General features: G+C 39.7%; 1 protein-coding gene across 5 annotated transcripts in view; it reads left to right on the top strand.

Moving 5' to 3' along the window:
• LOC126202891 (protein diaphanous) overlaps nt 1-9,153 on the top strand; it is a 372,908-nt gene extending 363,755 nt beyond the window's left edge. For all 5 annotated transcript variants that reach the window (XM_049936958.1, XM_049936957.1, XM_049936961.1 and 2 more), the window contains exons 17-19: nt 3,231-3,474; nt 7,278-7,359; nt 7,464-9,153. In XM_049936958.1, the coding sequence (XP_049792915.1) occupies nt 3,231-3,474; nt 7,278-7,359; nt 7,464-7,485 (348 nt within the window). In that variant the 3' untranslated portion in view covers nt 7,486-9,153. The remainder of the gene's footprint in view (nt 1-3,230; nt 3,475-7,277; nt 7,360-7,463) is intronic.
• The last annotated feature ends 10,012 nt before the right edge of the window (nt 9,154-19,165 follow it).

Raw genomic sequence — 19,165 nt, 5'->3', positions numbered from 1 at the left:
AATCATAAAAGAAGGTTGTATACCTGGAAGAATCCTGGAGATACTAATAGGTATCAGATAGATTATATAATGGTAAGACAGAGATTTAGGAACCAGGTTTTAAATTGTAAGACATTTCCAGGGGCAGATGTGGATGCTGACCACAATCTATTGGTTATGAACTGCAGATTGAAACTGAAGAAACTGCAAAAAGGTGGGAATTTAAGGAGATGGGACCTGGATAAACTGAAAGAACCAGAGGTTGTACAGAGTTTCAGGGAGAGCATAAGGGAACAATTGACAGGAATGGGGGAAAGAAATACAGTAGAAGAAGAATGGGTAGCTCTGAGGGATGAAGTAGTGAAGGCAGCAGAGGATCAAGTAGGTAAAAAGACGAGGGCTAATAGAAATACTTGGGTAACAGAAGAAATATTGAATTTAATTGATGAAAGGAGAAAATATAAAAATACAGTAAATGAAGCAGGCAAAAGGGAATACAAACGTCTCAAAAATGAGATCGACAGAAAGTGCAAAATGGCTAAGCAGGGATGGCTGGAGGACAAATGGAAGGATGTAGAGGCTTGTCTCACTAGGGGTAAGATAGATACTGCCTACAGGAAAATTAAAGAGACCTTTGGAGAGAAGAGAACCACTTGTATGAATATCAAGAGCACAGATGGCAACCCAGTTCTAAGCAAAGAAGGGAAGGCAGAAAGGTGGAAGGAGTATATAGAGGGTTTATACAAGGGCGATGTACTTGAGGACAGTATTATGGAAATGGAAGAGGATGTAGATGAAGATGAAATGGGAGATAAGATACTGCGTGAAGAGTTTGACAGAGCACTGAAAGACCCGAGTCGAAACAAGGCCCCGGGAGTAGACAACATTCCATTAGAACTACTGATGGCCTTGGGAGAGCCAGTCATGACAAAACTCTACCATCTGGTGAGCAAGATGTATGATACAGGCAAAATACCCACAGACTTCAAGAAGAACATAATAATTCCAATACCAAAGAAAGCAGGTGTTGACAGATGTGAAAATTACCGAACTATCAGTTTAATAAGTCACAGCTGCAAAATACTAACGCGAATTCTTTACAGACGAATGGAAAAACTGGTAGAAGCCGACCTCGGGGAAGATCAGTTTGGATTCCGTAGAAATGTTGGAACACGTGAGGCAATACTAACCTTACGACGTATCTTAGAAGAAAGATTAAGAAAAGGCAAACCTACGTTTCTAGCATTTGTAGACTTAGAGAAAGCTTTTGACAACGTTAACTGGAATACTCTCTTTCAAATTCTGAAGGTGGCAGGGGTAAAATACAGGGAGCGAAAGGCTATTTACAATTTGTACAGAAACCAGATGGCAGTTATAAGAGTCGAGGGGCATGAAAGGGAAGCAGTGGTTGGGAAAGGAGTGAGACAGGGTTGTAGCCTCTCCCCAATGTTATTCAATCTGTATATTGAGCAAGCAGTAAAGGAAACAAAAGAAAAATTCGGAGTAGGTATTAAAATTCATGGAGAAGAAGTAAAAACTTTGAGGTTCGCCGATGACATTGTAATTCTGTCGGAGACAGCAAAGGACTTGGAAGAGCAGTTGAACGGAATGGACAGTGTCTTGAAAGGAGGATATAAGATGAACATCAACAAAAGCAAAACGAGGATAATGGAATGTAGTCAAATTAAATCGGGTGATGCTGAGGGGATTAGATTAGGAAATGAGACACTTAAAGTAGTAAAGGAGTTTTGCTATTTAGGGAGTAAAATAACTGATGATGGTCGAAGTAGAGGGGATATAAAATGTAGACTGGCAATGGCAAGGAAATCGTTTCTGAAGAAGAGAAATTTGTTAACATCGAGTATAGATTTAAGTGTCAGGAAGTCATTTCTGAAAGTATTTGTATGGAGTGTAGCCATGTATGGAAGTGAAACATGGACGATAACCAGTTTGGACAAGAAGAGAATAGAAGCTTTCGAAATGTGGTGCTACAGAAGAATGCTGAAGATAAGGTGGGTAGATCACGTAACTAATGAGGAGGTATTGAATAGGATTGGGGAGAAGAGAAGTTTGTGGCACAACTTGACTAGAAGAAGGGATCGGTTGGTAGGACATGTTTTGAGGCATCAAGGGATCACAAATTTAGCATTGGAGGGCAGCGTGGAGGGTAAAAATCGTAGAGGGAGACCAAGAGATCAATACACTAAGCAGATTCAGAAGGATGTAGGTTGCAGTAGGTACTGCGAGATGAAGAAGCTTGCACAGGATAGAGTAGCATGGAGAGCTGCATCAAACCAGTCTCAGGACTGAGGACCACAACAACAACAACAACAACAACAACATTTAGTCACTGATAAATCAGGTTCTGTACCAGATGAAAACTTCAAGTATTACAGCACTCTTTTCTCAATGTATACAAAAAAAAATGTTTTTCTGTTAGATAAACTCACTGCAGTTATTGTTACCCAAAAGAAAACACAAGGAGTTGTTTGAATGTTAAATGAAATAAGGTTGTTGCCAATATCATGTAACTGATAAAGAAATCATCAGGTTGTTCACTTAACTTGTCTTATGACACACTCTGTGGACTTATGGTTTTAAATTTGAGCAAAATTGAAACCCTGACTTCCTTTTTCTTTGCTGGAAAGGCAGATGACAGGTGTGACGGCAGTGGCTTTTGCAAGCAGATATTACACTGGCTACATGTTTCATTATGCCAAGAATAGTGATGATTTAGGTAATATTGCCGCAGAGGGAACTGAGTAACATAGTCGCCGTAGTATAGTGGTTATGATACTGGATTGATGCATGGGGGGTTGTGAGTTCAAAACTCACCTGAACTGAAACATTTTAATTTCTATATTCGGTTTGAGTACATTCTAGGAGTATCCACAAATGGCAAGATTTATTTTACTGGAATGTTCTGTAGCTGTATATATACCATATGTGTTCTGGCCAGAGGCAGTTCGCTTTGCGCTCTTGTATGTGCAAGTGCTGAGTAAACCTTCGTTAAGTAAAGTTAGTGTTCGTCATTCATCTACTTACACCTTCATCTATGTGATAGTATCGTTGTTGGTATAAGTTTAATTTGTGGGCTCCAGTGAATGCCTCTGTATACTGCTGTTATCTTAATCAGTTATTTTTCTAATGAAAACAGGCTATTGAGAAAAAGCTTAGAATATTATCAAAATTTGAATTTATGCATATATTTTTCAGAAATATTAAGTGTGGTACTCACTGAATTCTTACAGCAAGCACATCGGGATAATGTAAGATTACGTGAGGCAGAGGAGAAGCAGAGGAGGGCAAAGGAAGCTCGAGAAAAGGCTGAGCAGGAGCGAGCGCAGAGAGCAGAGCGCAAGAGGGCTCTCATTGACATGAATGCTGACCAGACCCAGGAGGGTGTCATGGACAGCCTTCTGGAGGCCCTGCAGACTGGATCAGCTTTCAACCGAGATCAAAGGCAAAAAAGGCAGAGGATGAGGGTCGCTGGAGGTGCGTACCAGATGAGAGTATTAAGATTAAGCCAATAAAGGAGATCACATTTGTACAAGTTGCACTCCTATACAAACCACTTTTCTATGAATAACGTATTGAAGCCAAATCAAAATTTTTATCACTTCAGTATTGTGATATTTGTAACATCTGTTGTGCTGGCCAAAAATTTCACGTTTCATTTGCCATCTCGGAATAAACATTCAACAAATGTATCTTGTCAAGTACCTTTCAGTTCAAGAAATAATTAATTATTCACTACTACATGCGAGTTAAAGATGTGAATTTGTCTCTTAAATTTTGCAAAGCGTCTTGGTGTTAAACAGTGCTGCTCCCTGTTGACAAGCTGTGTAAATCAGTTTACTTTTTGTGTAAGATTTGCTGCCTGATAGTAAGGCTATCATGTTAAGCTATGTATTGACTATAGGCAACGCTGTCACAGTCTTAAGCACTGTTTTCTGTGGGCAGTTAATCCTGACTTTAACCAGCCACATTTACAGAATATCTACTCTAAATTAATATGGAAACAGTTTTATTTGGAAAAAGAATGTGTGGTGTTCTGAAACACACATTTTGTTTTCCTTTGAATAAAGCTGTATTAACTCAAATTATCATATTTACTCTGAATTTTGTATTTAGAGTTTTTTTTTTATTTTATTTTGTCTTGACTGTTAGAAAATTGTCATGTTAATTAGGAAATTTCACTTACATTCTTAACTTTACACCTAAAACTATATGGAGAGGAGTCAGTATTGGTTGTAAGTTGGGCTGGAATCTGAAACCTCCATTTCATTTAAGGAATAATGGGCAACATCATGGATTGATGTACAGAAGGTAAAGGTAGGCCACTGTGGAAGAAGGAGAACAAAAAAAATGTTTCTATTGGTCACGAAATTCCCTCCACCACACAGTATGGTGGCTTCTGGCATGTAAATACACATTTTTAACAATGGAATAGTACATAAAACAAAGGAAAGGCTAGCAATCCCCTATAGCTGACTGCTTGATGTATATAGGTTATACGTGTGTGTGTGTGTGTGTGTGTGTGTGTGTGTGTGTGTGTGTGTGTGTGTGTGTGTGTGTGTTTTAAATATTCAAAGCCTATGTTAAAGGCAAGTAAAAGCATATACGTAGAGGCCTCGGGAATGATATACACTCTTGACATATCAAAACAGAAATAAACTAATAAATGTTTCCACTAAGTCCGTACACAGAAGAAACAAAACAACTGTTGTAGTATGATAAGGTGTACAATACGTTTGATTTTGTTATCATAACCTCATTTGGCAAATAACCCACATCATTATATTTTCAGCCTCCTCTGTAAGTTGATGATCCACATCAAATTATTCAACTCATTATTCCCATTTTTATTATTTTAAACACTTACACACTCTGCAGTTCCTGTCCTTGTTAATATAATGTTTTGTCTGCTAGAGAAATCCTGAAGTTGAAAATTACATGGCCAAATACACTGTGTGTGTGTGTGTACCGGTCGAGCAAAAGTCAATATGAAGAAAACCAAATGAATGTGTGTCACAGTACTTATGGCAATACAATCAACTAACTGGTTTTATCACACACAAAATTTTGTCACCCCTCAAAACTGCCAACTCCCTCCCCAAAGAAAAAAAGAATTAACTACCTACTGTATTTAGCCCAACTTACAAAGAAGCAGAAATGCTAGTTGTCGCTTATCTACCTTGAAATATTTCATAGGTTTATAAATGGTGAATCATACCTGTTGGATTTAGATTTCATTTTTAGACAGGTGTGAAAGAATTTGCTACCTGTGATGTCCTCATGACACTCTGCCAATGAATTTTCCTAAAAATGTTTGCTATTACTGGCTCATTAGTGTAAATAAGCCAGACCTGCATTTGTGAGTCAGTCTATTGGTCCATTCCTCGAGTCATCTGAGCCTGTTATGTTAAGTCACTATTCCTGAGAAGTGTGTTTACTTTCTCCAGAGCAATGTGAGGCAGGCTTCATAGGAAATACAAGGACAAAAATCACAGCACCAAAAAGAAATTACGTGCCATAAATGTAAGTTAGTAGGTGTGTTTCTACACCTGAAAAATGTTGTCTGTTTAAATTTTGTACCAGTCGTATAAGAGTGGCAGTAGGAGACTGTACATGGTGGGTTGATGTTACCCAAGAATTCCTTTAAGGTGACAGACATAATTAACAACATCTCACCAAGTTTGATCAAAGTCATGTAATTGAGCTACAAGAGGCTGGATGTTCCTTCTGCGATATTGCTTTAAGACTTCGCAGGAATGTATAGCCACTGTACATGACTGCAGACAGTGGTCGTCATGATGATGTAGGGGCACAAGAAGGCCGGGTCTGGATGGCAACTTGGCATTACCAAAAGGAGAGACCACAGTGCTCAGTGTAGGGCTCTGGTGCATTGTACTGCATTTGCATCTGCAGCAGCAGTTGGCTCTACAGTGACACAATGAACTGTAATAGTTCAAGTACAGCTCTGAGCCAGACACCCTGTAGTGTGCATTCTGCTGATACCAAACAATCACCATTTGTGACTTCAGTTCTGTCAAGTGACGGCTCATAGGAGGACAGGGTGGAGGTTTGTTGTGTTTTCTGATGAAAACTGGTTCTGTCTCAGTGCCAGTGTTGGTTAGGAGGTGGCCATTTGAGGGCCGGCAACCAACCTGTCTGTGTGCCAGACCCACCGGACCTACACCTGGACTTATGGTCTGGGATATGATTTTGTATGACAATAGGAGCAGTCTTGTGATTATTCCATGTACCCTGATTGCAAATTTTCATGTCAGTCTGGTGATTTGACCTGTTGTGCTACCATTCATGAACAACATTCCAAGGGGTGTTTACCAACAGGATAATGCTCGCCCACATACTGCTGTTGTAACCTAACACGGTCTACAGTGTGGCATGTTGCCTTGGCCTACTCGATCTCCAGATTTACGTCCAATCAATCACAAACCTATGGGACATCATTGGATGACAACTCCAGTGTCGTCCACAGACAGCATTAACCATCTCTGCATTGATCTACAAAGTGCAACAGGCATGGAACTCCATCCCACAAACTGACATCCAGCAAGTGTAGAATGCAATGCATTCATGTTTGCATGTTTGAATAACCTTGGGTTCAGTGTGGGGCAGCAGTGGGGTGCGAGGACTGCTGTAGCCTGTCGTGGGGTTGTGAATCACTGAAGGCTACAGCAGGAATGAAGCCTCTCCATTATTTCTAGGTCCCCAGTGCCATACAGTACAATGCTGTGATGTAGGAAAATAAGTTCCTTGTGTTAAACTGTATCATTTGCAACTTTGTGCCCTTGCTTGACAGTTTTCTTAAGCCTTATATCATAATTTAGCATTTCAAAATTTTTTTAGCCATTTATTAAAATTATAAATGTCAGTGACTAATACACAGAGCAATTGTAACACTTCCAGTAAACATATATTTATTTTGAAATGTGAAGACATGCATCCCCTCACCTGCAGGTGAATAATGCGTAATACACTGGTGCAATTAATATAAAAAATTACACTTGGTTTAGAACACCCAAGTGGCAATAAATAAAAATTTGTACTAATACAAGGAAGAAAACTCTAAAGCTAGTATATCTCTCTGCCATTTTGAGTGTGCCTATGTACCACCCCCTTTCATTTTGTGTTTCTCTCTTATAATTTTCATTTTTCTAATGTATGTGAAAAACATACAGATATTTTTAACTTGGTAAATGGTTTTGTACTAAACAACATGTACCAATTTTTTTATCTCCTATATTGTCATATCTTTGTTTTCCTTTTAGCGGAAAGGAGAGCACAGTTAAATCGAAGTAGGTCCAGAACGGGTCTTGTTGGAAACTCCCTTGCGGGAAGGGAACTACCAAGGTAAATGCTATTTGTGGGTTTCCCTTTTTTCCTGATGTATTTTAAACTATTTAATTTTTTCAGCAACCACAATCATATGTTTAATTCCTGTTGAAATTTTTCAGTGAGCTGCTGAGTACGGCGTAAAGTCCTCAGAGGGATGCACAACTGTCTCATGGACAGAACTTTTTGAAAGCGCAATATAGATCAACATGCAGGAATTTTGTTGATACAATATCGTGCTTCATATCGTGTAATATGCAAATCTTTGCAAAAAGTAATATTTGTAAATAAAGGTGTGTGTGTGTGTGTGTGTGTGTGTGTGTGTGTGTGTGTGTGTCCATCCTTCTTGTGCTTTCTTTGTATGTACATATATTTTATAAATAAGGAGGCATTAAAATGTAATCCTGATGATGACACCAAAATAAGTTCTAAAACATATTTCTTTCTACTTGTTATATTTCCTTTTAAGAGATTTCATGTCATGAAGTATGAAAATATCACGGAAAGGGCTTTTTAATATCTAAATCTTCAGCAGATTTTTGCTGTGTTGCTAATATTTTAGTATTGTCTATTGTCTTTATTGTGTGTTTCTCACAAAGAAAAAAGTTTACATGCTTAGTATATTTAACAATATGGGACCAAGTGACTGATTTTTCTGATTCTGGTATATGCTTTGTTTGTAACTGCAATGAATGACAGCAAAGTTTAGGATGTTTATATTTTGTTTACTAAAATAAATCTTTAATGGACTAACAGAATTGAGAATTGAACTGAAGTTTAAATACGCTTTTGTTGAAATACATATATTTTTGTATTCAAGTTTCAGTAATATGAACGTATCTTTTGCCTACGGAGCCTGCTAATAACTATCATGTAAGTCCTATAACTTTTTTAAAAATGTTCTGCCAGTAGTTTTATTTCATTGGATTAAAGTTTATTAGAAGAGTTTCGTACTAACTTGTAATTTAGAGACATGCCTAGTCACTTTGGTATAATATTTATTTAGCACATAAATCTGAATTTAAGGTGCTTCAAAATATGTGCAGTAAGTTTTGTCCTACATATGAATGTTAGTTTACATAAAAGCTTTTAAAATCAATATATTTGCTTTTTCAAACAGCACTTACTGGATGTAAAGTTCTACCAGTTAGGTTAGCCATCTTGTGTCATTCATGACATTAGACGATGAAAGACCAATTTTGAGTAAACTGAAATTATGTACAGTTACTCTGTAGTCTGTTGTTGTGTCAGTAGTAAGTGACTGGTAACACATTTAGTAGGATTGCTGTTCTGAAGTACTTCACAATTCTGTCTTCCATGTCTTTTTTTTTTTTATGTATGCCACTGGTATGTGTAAATATTGATTCTGTTTGAAAGCTTTGATATAGATGAGTTGTTAATATATTGCATTGTATAACAGAGCTGGCCTAATGCCATGAAAGGAGTGCTGTGTTTTAGCAGCTCTTGGTTGAGAAGAAAAAAAAGAATAGCTCATTATTTCTTATACAAAACATTTATATAAATTTTAACTGCCAGAATGAGTTATAGTTTAAGAATATTTATGTTTTGCATTCCTTTTTGAATGTTTGTGATATTGTCACCATTTTGTCCACCACACCATGGATGAAAACTTAACAGAATATTGTTAACATAATTGTGATATCTGTATATATAAGTAATATTATTTGGAAATAGAAACTATTTTAAGAATGAATATGTATACATAATGTAATTTTATACATATGAAATGGTATGTTGTACAAATAAAGTTGAAGGTTTCTAGATTTTAAATAAATTACGCGTACAGAAAATTACACCATCTGTGGAAACCCTCAAAGCTGGAATTTATGTAAAATAATCATTGTGATCTAATGGCCCTTGATTATGATGTTCCTTTCTCTAGATTGCCTCATTCTTTATAACCTAGTCTTTCCCAGAGTTCTGCTTCTACACTGCTTTGATTATCATAATAAGAAAGAATCAAAGTAACATTCCATTTACTGAAGCTGTAGAACTTCCACTATGCACTGGTTGCACACTTTTACTTGGCCCCTGTGGAATCGATTGAAGTTGGATGGCTTCTTGCCGTTCACGAATGTTTATGCTCATCATGTTACCAACATTAATTACATAACAGTATTACTTGCTGTAGCAATAAGTAGCCATCGTGAATACAATGTTGATCCACATATGTAGTTGCGCGTAGTGACTGATATTAAGTAAGAAAATGAGTGGCTCACCATAAACTTTCATGTTACTTTTGTGATTCATTAATCCATTACAGTTTGTTTCTTTTATATGCTGTATGTAGGCTGCTCTGGTACAAGGAGGCAGGGCTTGTCTCAGCAGCCAATGTGTTATGACCCAATCGTAAGCTTACGTTCCCAGCCAAGTAAAGTGTGTGACCAGTACATAACACTACCCCCACCCTCCACCCCTTCTCACAAAAACACACACTCAGGAAGAGAGAGAGGAGGGTGAGGGGGGGGGGGGAGGGAGAGAGAGAGAGAGAGAGAGAGAGAGAGAAACACACACTCTGGAAGAGAGAGAGGGGAGGGGGAGAACGAACCCATGTTATTCCAGCTGCTACATTGTGCGTGCAATGGATCTCAACTGGGCTGAGGTGGTGTCTGTTGGAATTGACAGGGAAGAGAGGTGAGATGGCTAATAGCTACTCTGGGGGGGGGGGGGGGGGGACTTGCGAATGGCGCTTGATGACATGGAAGACTGCAATTAGAGGTGTGAATAGAACATGGGGAGAGGGAGACTCCAGAAAAGGTGTCGGTGCAGCATAAGTAATGTTATGGTTGTGGGCAGGGGCTAGTGGAGACAGGAAACAGGAGGATGACAGAATCATAGGATTTACTGCAAGGGACTTCCACATGCATAATTCAGAGGAGGAAGGATCCAAATGGTAAGGATTATGAAGCAGGCGCTGAAACTGTGTGTGTTGTGTTCGACAGAGCGTTCTGCCACTGGGTGCTCAGCTCAGCTCTGCTCTGCTCTTGGCCGCATGTAATGATGTTCATTTGATCCTGTGAAGATGTGTTTGAAGGTCATAACCACATGTAAAGCTGAGCAGAAATTACAAGACACCTGGTTTGTGACAACTGCTCTCACACATGGCCCTGCCTCTGACAAGATAGCCCAAGACATGTAACAGGACTGGAGTAAGAGTTTTTGTGGGTGTATCAGGATGTCATTGGGCAACTGGAAGTTGGGGGGGGGGGTGGATATGGCTCAGAAGGGCTGTTTGTGGAGTACGTTTTTGGGATATGCCACTCTAAAGGCCTCAGTAAGACCTTTGACACACTGGACAAGGAACTGATTATCACTACAGATGTACTTTTCACTGGTGACCAGGTTATGTGAGTGAGTTTTTGGTGTGGAAGTGTTGAAAGCTACAAAAATGCAGGTATTGTTGTCACCTTTACTCCAAATTATTTATTCACCTCTAAGGATGTTTTATTACCACATTTTAAGTTAACATTCTGTGAATAAGGAAATGATGTGCAGATGCTGGAGAAATTTCCACAGATAGTGGTGGTTAACCTAACCTTAAAAGCAAAGGAGTATGGAATAGAATGGAACATATAGTAAGTTCCAGTGAACAGTTAACATTTTTATTCTTCCCAAGATTGGTTCAAAACCAACTCTCAATCATATACATCTGCACGTTGTTGAAATATCAAACCAATGAAATAAAAATAAATAAAATGTTAGAGTCAGAGTTGTCACAAATCTGAGTGAAGATGGAGAAGAGATTGAAAATCTAAGGAACATCTGAAGTTGAGACGGCTGTAGAAAGAACTGACTCTGCACGGAAGGGAGGATAAAAATTGTTAACATTAAGAGCCAATGGGATACCACTAGTAGCCATATGGATGGAAAACATCAATGCCGTGAGAGGAAGAATAATGAAGGCCAGGAATGTGGGCAGAAAAGATGGATGCAGTTTACTACCACTATTCCAAGTTGATATCTTAGAGCCAGTAAAAGACAAATTCAGAATGGCAGTAAATGTGTGAGGGTAATGTGTAAAAATGCTGCACGTGAGATGTCCTTTTTGCTGAAGGCACAGAAAACACTAACAGTTAGAGTACAGAAGTTCCACACCACAAAATTTGTTGGTAACAAACTGAACAGCCCAGTCTGAGAAGTTAATGCAGAAATTGACAAAAGAGAAACAATATTATACATGAGCAACAGTCAAAGTTTTGGTTATCAACTTGAAAAAAAATCTCTGTTTGTTTGCAGGTATATTGTGTGCACTCCTGGTACACATTAAAATCCCAGTACCAGCTCAATTGCATCAAGATACCAGTTGAGTGCTTTCTGCGAAATTGGCTCTGGAGAACATGGAAGAACGAGCTAGCTCAAAGTATTGTTCTTGCTCCCTTTCTAGGTAACATTTACATCAACAACCAGGGCTAGTTTAAGGTAGAAGCTGCCATTAGGATTGCCAAAGGCAACTGGGTGCAATATTTGTATACAGCGTGTATCAAAATTAGCAGTAAAAACTGTCACAGCTGAGAGTGTAAGAGGGAAAAGGGGGAAGAGGGTGGTGGTGGTGGTGGTGGTGGTGGTGGTGGTGGTGGTGTTGTTGTTGTTGTTGTTGTTGTTGTTGTTGGGGGGGGGGGATACCAAATGATAAGTTACTTGTATGGAAAAACGTTCTCAAACCACCCTGCCACTGCCAGCAGTCAACCTACGAGGTGGAATCCAAAATTTTCGGAACTAGTGCTGCCATCTGGAAAGTAGGAGTGGTAGATCTTTGCACCGCTAGTTGGTGAGAGCTGCATATCTGATGAGTCAGTGTGCGGAGTGGCATTCAGCTGGGAGGATGTGTTGCGTGTCCACAGTGATTTCCGTAATACTCTGTGTGTGGTGTGTGGCGATTTTACGATGGATCCGCGAACAGAACTGTGTGTGCATATCAAATTCAGCATGAATCTCGGGAAAAGTGCTACAGAGACTCTTGCAATGATTCACAAGTGTTTGGAGGCCAGAGCATGAGCTGTACACATGTATTTGAGTGGCATGCTGGGTTCAGGGCCGGCCGTAGAGACGTCAAAGTGATGCTCACACTAGAAGGACCGTTAGCCGCACAACGCCAGACATTATTGTCAAACTTTAACAATTGGCTCGTGTGGATTGACGTCGAACCATTCAAGACCTTGCAGATGAAGTGGGTGTTGGTTATGGCAGATGCCAATGAATGTCGACTGATGAATTGGGCATGCATCATGTCACCACAAAATTTGTGCCAAGGATCTTGACTGCTGATCAGAAGGTACAGCATGTTGAAGTGTGCACAGACCTTCGTCAGACCGCATCTGATGACCCAACCTCCTTGTCACAGGTTCTCACTGGCGGCAAGAGCTGGATTTATGGTTATGACTCATAGACAAAGCAATAATCGTCCCCGTGGAAGAGCCCTGGCTCTCCAAGACCCAAAAAAGTGAGGCAAGTGAAGAGCATGATCATTGTTTTCTTTGATACCAAGGGAGTTGTGCACAAAGAATTCGTCCCACCCAACTAAACAGTGAATTCCATGTAATTCTGACTCTTTTGCGATGGCCCCATGAAAACATGTGGAGACGACTGCCTGAACTTTGGCGTCAAGGGAAATGGCTGCTGCATCATGACAACGCGGCCTGTCACACATCCTTGCTCACCAGAACCTTCAACATGGGGGTTGTACCCCACCCACTGTACTCGCCAGATTTGGCAGCTTGCGACTTCGCGTTATTCCCAAACTGAAACTCAAGTTGAAAGGCCTTCGGTTCGACACTCTAGAGAGGATCCAAAAAGCATTGCTGGCAGTGATAAACACCCTCAAAGAACAGGACTTCCAGAAAACGTTTGACCAGTGGCAGAATTGCTGGGACCGGTGTGTATGTGCGGATGGGAACTATTTTGAGGGTGATGGTGATCATTAGTCCAAAGGTAAGGTTTTCAACAGATGGCAGCACCAGTCCCGAAAATTTTGGATAGCACATCATATGCATTCAGAGGTGAAGTGTTTCATCTATACTGCAAAGAGCGGCACAGAGTTTCTTATTTTCAAGATAGATGATAAACTGACTAGGTCCTATGAAGAATTTTCAGCATATTATGACCTCAGTCACTTGAAGACAGAGCTTACCTAATTAACGTATGTGCTTTTCATATAATAATCATGCTGGGAGTATCTCTCATATAAAATGGAAACACTGTTACATGCTTGAGTATCTTTGGTGTAACTAGACAGAACTTTGTTCTTCAAACAACACTACCAAGATAGTATTCCTTGTGCTCAATCTCTATTCAGTATCAAACAAAAATTAACTTGAGCCATATGGAGCACACGGTGTCATTATCTGCACATGAGCCATGAAAATCTGCTAATCACCTGCAGAGTATGCAGTGCCTTTCCAAGAAATTCCACTCAGCACCAAACAAGTTGATGTATTGTGACAGACTATATAACATGAACCACTACTGCAAAGATTTACTTCATTACAGGAATTCTTTTATCCTCTAACACAGACGGTCTTCAGAGCATCCACAATATTTTGAGGAGTTGCAGAAAGGCCATCAAAGATGGGTAACTTGCAGCAACAATAATTTGTGTGTGTAGTTGTAATCCATTTCCCATTAGTGATCAATGACCTGCCCTATTGAGGTCCTCAGCCATGTGAACTGATCACCATTTTTAAAACAAGTGACAATGTCAACATGGAAGAAAGAAAGAAAAGATAGTAGTCTATTGATTTTAAATTCATTAGAGACAGTGTTCAAGCTCTGGCTGGGCTCAGATGGGCACACAAAACTTAACCATGATTTTGTTCAAGGATTTAACTTATTTCCAGGAAGCAATTGTAAAATCTGGGTCACCCAACAGGATTTGAGGTTATAACCAATTCTTCCCAAATGTGACTCCAATGTCGTCGGGGAGATAAGTTCTCTTTTTAGATAACGCTTTTGTTAACTGATAGGTTGCATGTTTTGACTTGGCAGGAAACAGGAACCCATTATCATCTATGAAAAAGCAAGGAAGGGATGACTTCAGGAAGATGGAGTCCATGTGTGGGGTGGTAGATACTTGTACACACAAATATCTATTTGTAGATATTATGACTGAACCAGTCTAACAAATAGCATCTATCATACTAACTGATGTCATTAAGCAAGTGTAAGATGTGACAATTTCATCCTGAGACACTACATTGCTCAACTAAACTGGACTTGTTTCATAATAACCAACTTCATCTTAAAACAAGTTTGAGAGGTGTAATGCTATCGATAGTTTCCCTTCACACAGCCTAGCCACGCTGTCGCAGCTTTGCAGGAAGAATGGCATACACATCTCGTTCATGTTTGACACTAATTTAGAGCATGGCACATTACTATGTGCTCTTTTAGTGCATAGTGTTATCAACAATTTCTGTGGTTTACTGAAATGAAACATAGACATTCTGTACCTTTCAGACAATAGCTCTGAACATAAATTATTTGTTTATCTGCTGATCTTGTAGTTGACAGGATGTTAAACTCCAATCTTCCTTTCCAAAAAGATTTGTCACGACTGCTTTTTTTGTGGCTCAAATGTGCCACATCGTGAATGATGTTCCACAACATTCAACATACACCATGAGTAATTATTTGTCATATTTTGTGATTTTCCATCCAAGTATATAGAACTAAATGTCATAGGTTAAAAGTAGTTTTGTAGTCCTATGAGGACAATGTATTGTAAAATACACAAACCGCTCAAGGAAAACTTCATTGCATTATGCTCCTACTTTCTTAGAAATTTTGTGTGTGTGGAGCATGGAAAAACACTCACATGGCCATGGGGATCTTTCTTTGTTTGTGTGTGTGTGTGTGTGGACATGTGCACGTGGGTGTGAATATGTGTTTTTACTATAAAAAGAGCGAGAGCTCAAAACCTAGTGTGATTGCTCCACACATCAGTATGCTATGTATGAGTGGTTGCATTCATCCTTATTTTATATTTAATAAATGAATTCATAGTGCTCTTGGATCCTATCAAGAAGGAGAATCTTTCAGGGACATAGAAAAATTCAAGGTATACATTAACGAAGGAGAAGCAATAACAGAGACTTATCTATATCATTTATTGACAATAAATTATCACTGTACTACTTAATGCTTTTATGCTGAGCCCAGATAAATTTAATCAAGTAAATTAGAAAGAAAACTGATACTTTGCAAAAGGCTGTTGCCTCCTCAGCTATTCTAGGTAACTGCCACTTATCTGCTATTGGTGCCTTAATAGTTACTTGATTAAATTGGTATTTTTCAAAGAAAATATTTACCTACATTTCTAAATAATTAGTACTGTTTATAGTACAATAATACTTATTGTGCAGCTTTACACTGAATATTGTTTCTTGTCATGTAGCTAAAAGAACTTTTCAGTCTTTTACTATAGATATTCAGATAATTTGCTGATACAGTGGTCAATCAAATATGATTTTAATTTTCTTTTGAATTGGTAAGGATTCCCAGCTTCTTGCTGTATATTACATGAGAGCTTGATAAATATCTTCCCACCAGATTATACAGGGTGTTACAAAAAGGTACGGCCAAACTTTCAGGAAACATTCCTCACACACAAAGGAAGAAAATATGTTATGTGGACATGTGTCTGGAAACGCTTACTTTCCATGTTAGAGCTCATTTTATTACTTCTCTTCAAATCACATTAATCATTGAATGGAAACACACAGCAACAGAACGCACCAGCGTGACTTCAAACACTTTGTTACAGGAAATGTTCAAAATGTCCTCCGTTAGTGAGGATACATACATCCACCCTCTGTCACATGGAATCCCTGATGCGCTGATGCAGCCCTGGAGAATGGGGTATTGTATCACAGCCGTCCACGATACGAACATGAAGAGTCTCTACATTTGGTACCGGGGTTGCGTAGACAAAAGCTTTCAAATGCCCCCATAAATGAAAGTCAAGAGGGTTGAGGTCAGGAGAGCGTGGAGGCCATGGAATTGGTCCGCATCTACCAATCCATCGGTCACCAAATCTGTTGTTGATAAGCGTACGAACACTTCGACTGAAATGTGCAGGAGCTCCATCGTGCATGAACCACATGTTGTGTCGTACTTGTAATGGCACATGTTCTAGCAGCACAGGTAGAGTATCCCATATGAAATCATGATAACGTGCTCCATTGAGCGTAGGTGGAAGAACATGGGGCCCAATCAAGACATCACCAACAATGCCTGCCCAAACGTTCACAGAAAATCTGTGTTGATGATGTGATTGCACAATTGCGTGCGGTTTCTCGTCAGCCCACATATGTTGATTGTGAAAATTTACAATTTGATCCCGTTGGAATGAAGCCTCATCCGTAAAGAGAACATTTGCACTGAAATGAGGATTGACACATTGTTGGATGAACCATTCGCAGAAGTGTACCCGTGGAGGCCAATCAGCTGCTGATAGTGCCTGCACACGCTGTACATGGTACGGAAACAACTGGTTCTCCCGTAGCACTCTCCATACAGTGACGTGGTCAACGTTACCTTGTACAGCAGCAACTTCTCTGACACTGACATTAGGGTTATCGTCAACTGCACGAAGAATTGCCTCGCCCAATTGCAGGTGTCCTCGTCATTCTAGGTCGTTCCCAGTCGCGAGTCATAGGCTGGAATGTTCCGTGCTCCCTAAGACGCCGATCAGTTGCTTCGAACGTCTTCCTGTCGGGACACCTTCGTTCTGGAAATCTGTCTCGATACAAACGTACCGCGCCACGGCTATTGCCCCGTGCTAATCCATACAACAATGGGCATCTGCCATCTCCGCATTTGTAAACATTGCACTGACTGCAAAACCACGTTCGTGATGAACACTAATGTGTTGATGCTACGTACTGATGTGCTTGATGCTATTACAGTAGAGCAATGAGTCGCATGTCAACACAAGCACCGAAGTCAACATTACCTTCCTTCAATTGGGCCAACTGGCGGTGAATCGAGGAAGTACAGTACATACTGACAAAACTAAAACGAGCTCTAACATGGAAATTAAGCGTTTCCGGACACATGTCCACATAACATCTTTTCTTTATTTGTGTGTGAGGAATGTTTCCTGAAAGTTTGGTCGTACATTTTTGTAACACCCTGTATACACGCGTTCTGAATTCTAGCATAGGGAGTGTTGCTACATCCTCCAAGAATGCTAAAATCTGCTCTACCAATTATATAAAAAACTTTTTTCCAATTATACAGTGTGTACATACTCTTTACTAATGCTTTTAAGCATCACCAACTGACATTACAGATTGCGATCACTGTAAAGTATATCACATTTATTGCAGTTACAACTGATATCCTTTCAGAAAATTCACACACTGACAACTCCTTTATTAATAACTGAATAATAAACAGTGGGTACATGGTGGTGCACACAGACTTTGCAGAACTAAATTTATCAAGAAAGTCTTTTTATCTCTAACACAATTTCACTACTTTTGCATGTAAACAATTACCTAAGTTCACTACAATACATACTAGCAATGCAATAATCTTTGAAAATTTCACTTGACAAAATGCATGCATACTAGCAACAAATTCACCTTATTGACAGACTAACAAGGTGAAAAAAAGCCGACAGCACTTGATTTACAAAGAATAGCAATAATGCTGCAATTGTAGAACAATGTAAATGAAACATGTATATTCTGTGCTCTTCAGCTTCGTATCTCGATTCAGTGCTTGTTTCACTTCTTGGTGAGGAAGCTTCGTGGAACAACAACAGTGGATAAAATTTGTGTAACATCAACAATATGCTCCACAGACTAGAAAAAGGCATTCAGCATGTATCAGACAACGTTGGGCTTTTTTTTTTTTTTTGGTCAATTTTTCAACCACAATGACAGTACGACCCTGCTATCAACTGGAAATTGTGGGAACCACAATGTACTCATGTTTCAAGTGCAGAAACACTCCCTCCCACTAGGACATTGTAGCCTAAAAGACTAAATCTGACTATAGATCTATGAGATAAAGTATTTTTGAAACAATGGAAAATCCAGGACGGAATGTAACAATATTATGAGAATGAAAGTTGCTACTCACCATATAGCAGGGATGCTGAGTCGCAGATAAGCACAACAAAAAGAAGAAGAAGAACTCTGTATCATCCAGGACTGAAGCAACTGAATTACATTCTCTGCCAGGGTTTCGACTACCTCTCATTGTGCCCTGAAATGAGAAATGTTCTGCCCACTATCCTTCCCACCCCTCCCACAGTGGTATTCTTCCATCCATTGAACCTACACAATATTCTCGTCCATCCTTGCAAAACCCCTGTTCCCAATTCCTTGCCTCATGGCTCATACCCCTGTAATAGACCTAGATGCAAGACCTGTCCCATACAGCCTCTCACCACCACCTACTGCAGTCCAGTCACTAACATCACCTATCCCGTCAAAGGCAAGGGCTACCTGTGAAACAAAGTCATGTGGTCTACAAGCTAAGCTGCAACCACTGTACTGCATTCTACATAGGCGTGACAACCAACAAGCTGTCTGTCCACGTGAATGGCCACCGACAAACTGTGGTCAAGATACAAGTGGACCACCCCGTTGCTGAACACAATGCCAAACATGTTATCCTTCATTTCAATGACTGCTTCACAGCCTGTGCCATATGGATCCTTCCCACCAACACCAGCTTTTCTGAATTGTGCAGGTGAGAACTTTCCCCGCAATGCATCCTACATTCTGTAACCCTCCTGGCCTCAACCTTTGTTAGTCACTGTCCTCACCCATCCAGCCCCTTCCCTGTTCCCATT

The sequence above is a fragment of the Schistocerca nitens genome, chromosome 9 (assembly GCF_023898315.1).
Source record: "Schistocerca nitens isolate TAMUIC-IGC-003100 chromosome 9, iqSchNite1.1, whole genome shotgun sequence".
NCBI lineage: Eukaryota > Metazoa > Arthropoda > Insecta > Orthoptera > Acrididae > Schistocerca > Schistocerca nitens.
The sequence above is the reverse complement of the archived record's forward strand: the minus strand, read 5'-3'. Positions and strand labels throughout refer to the sequence as shown.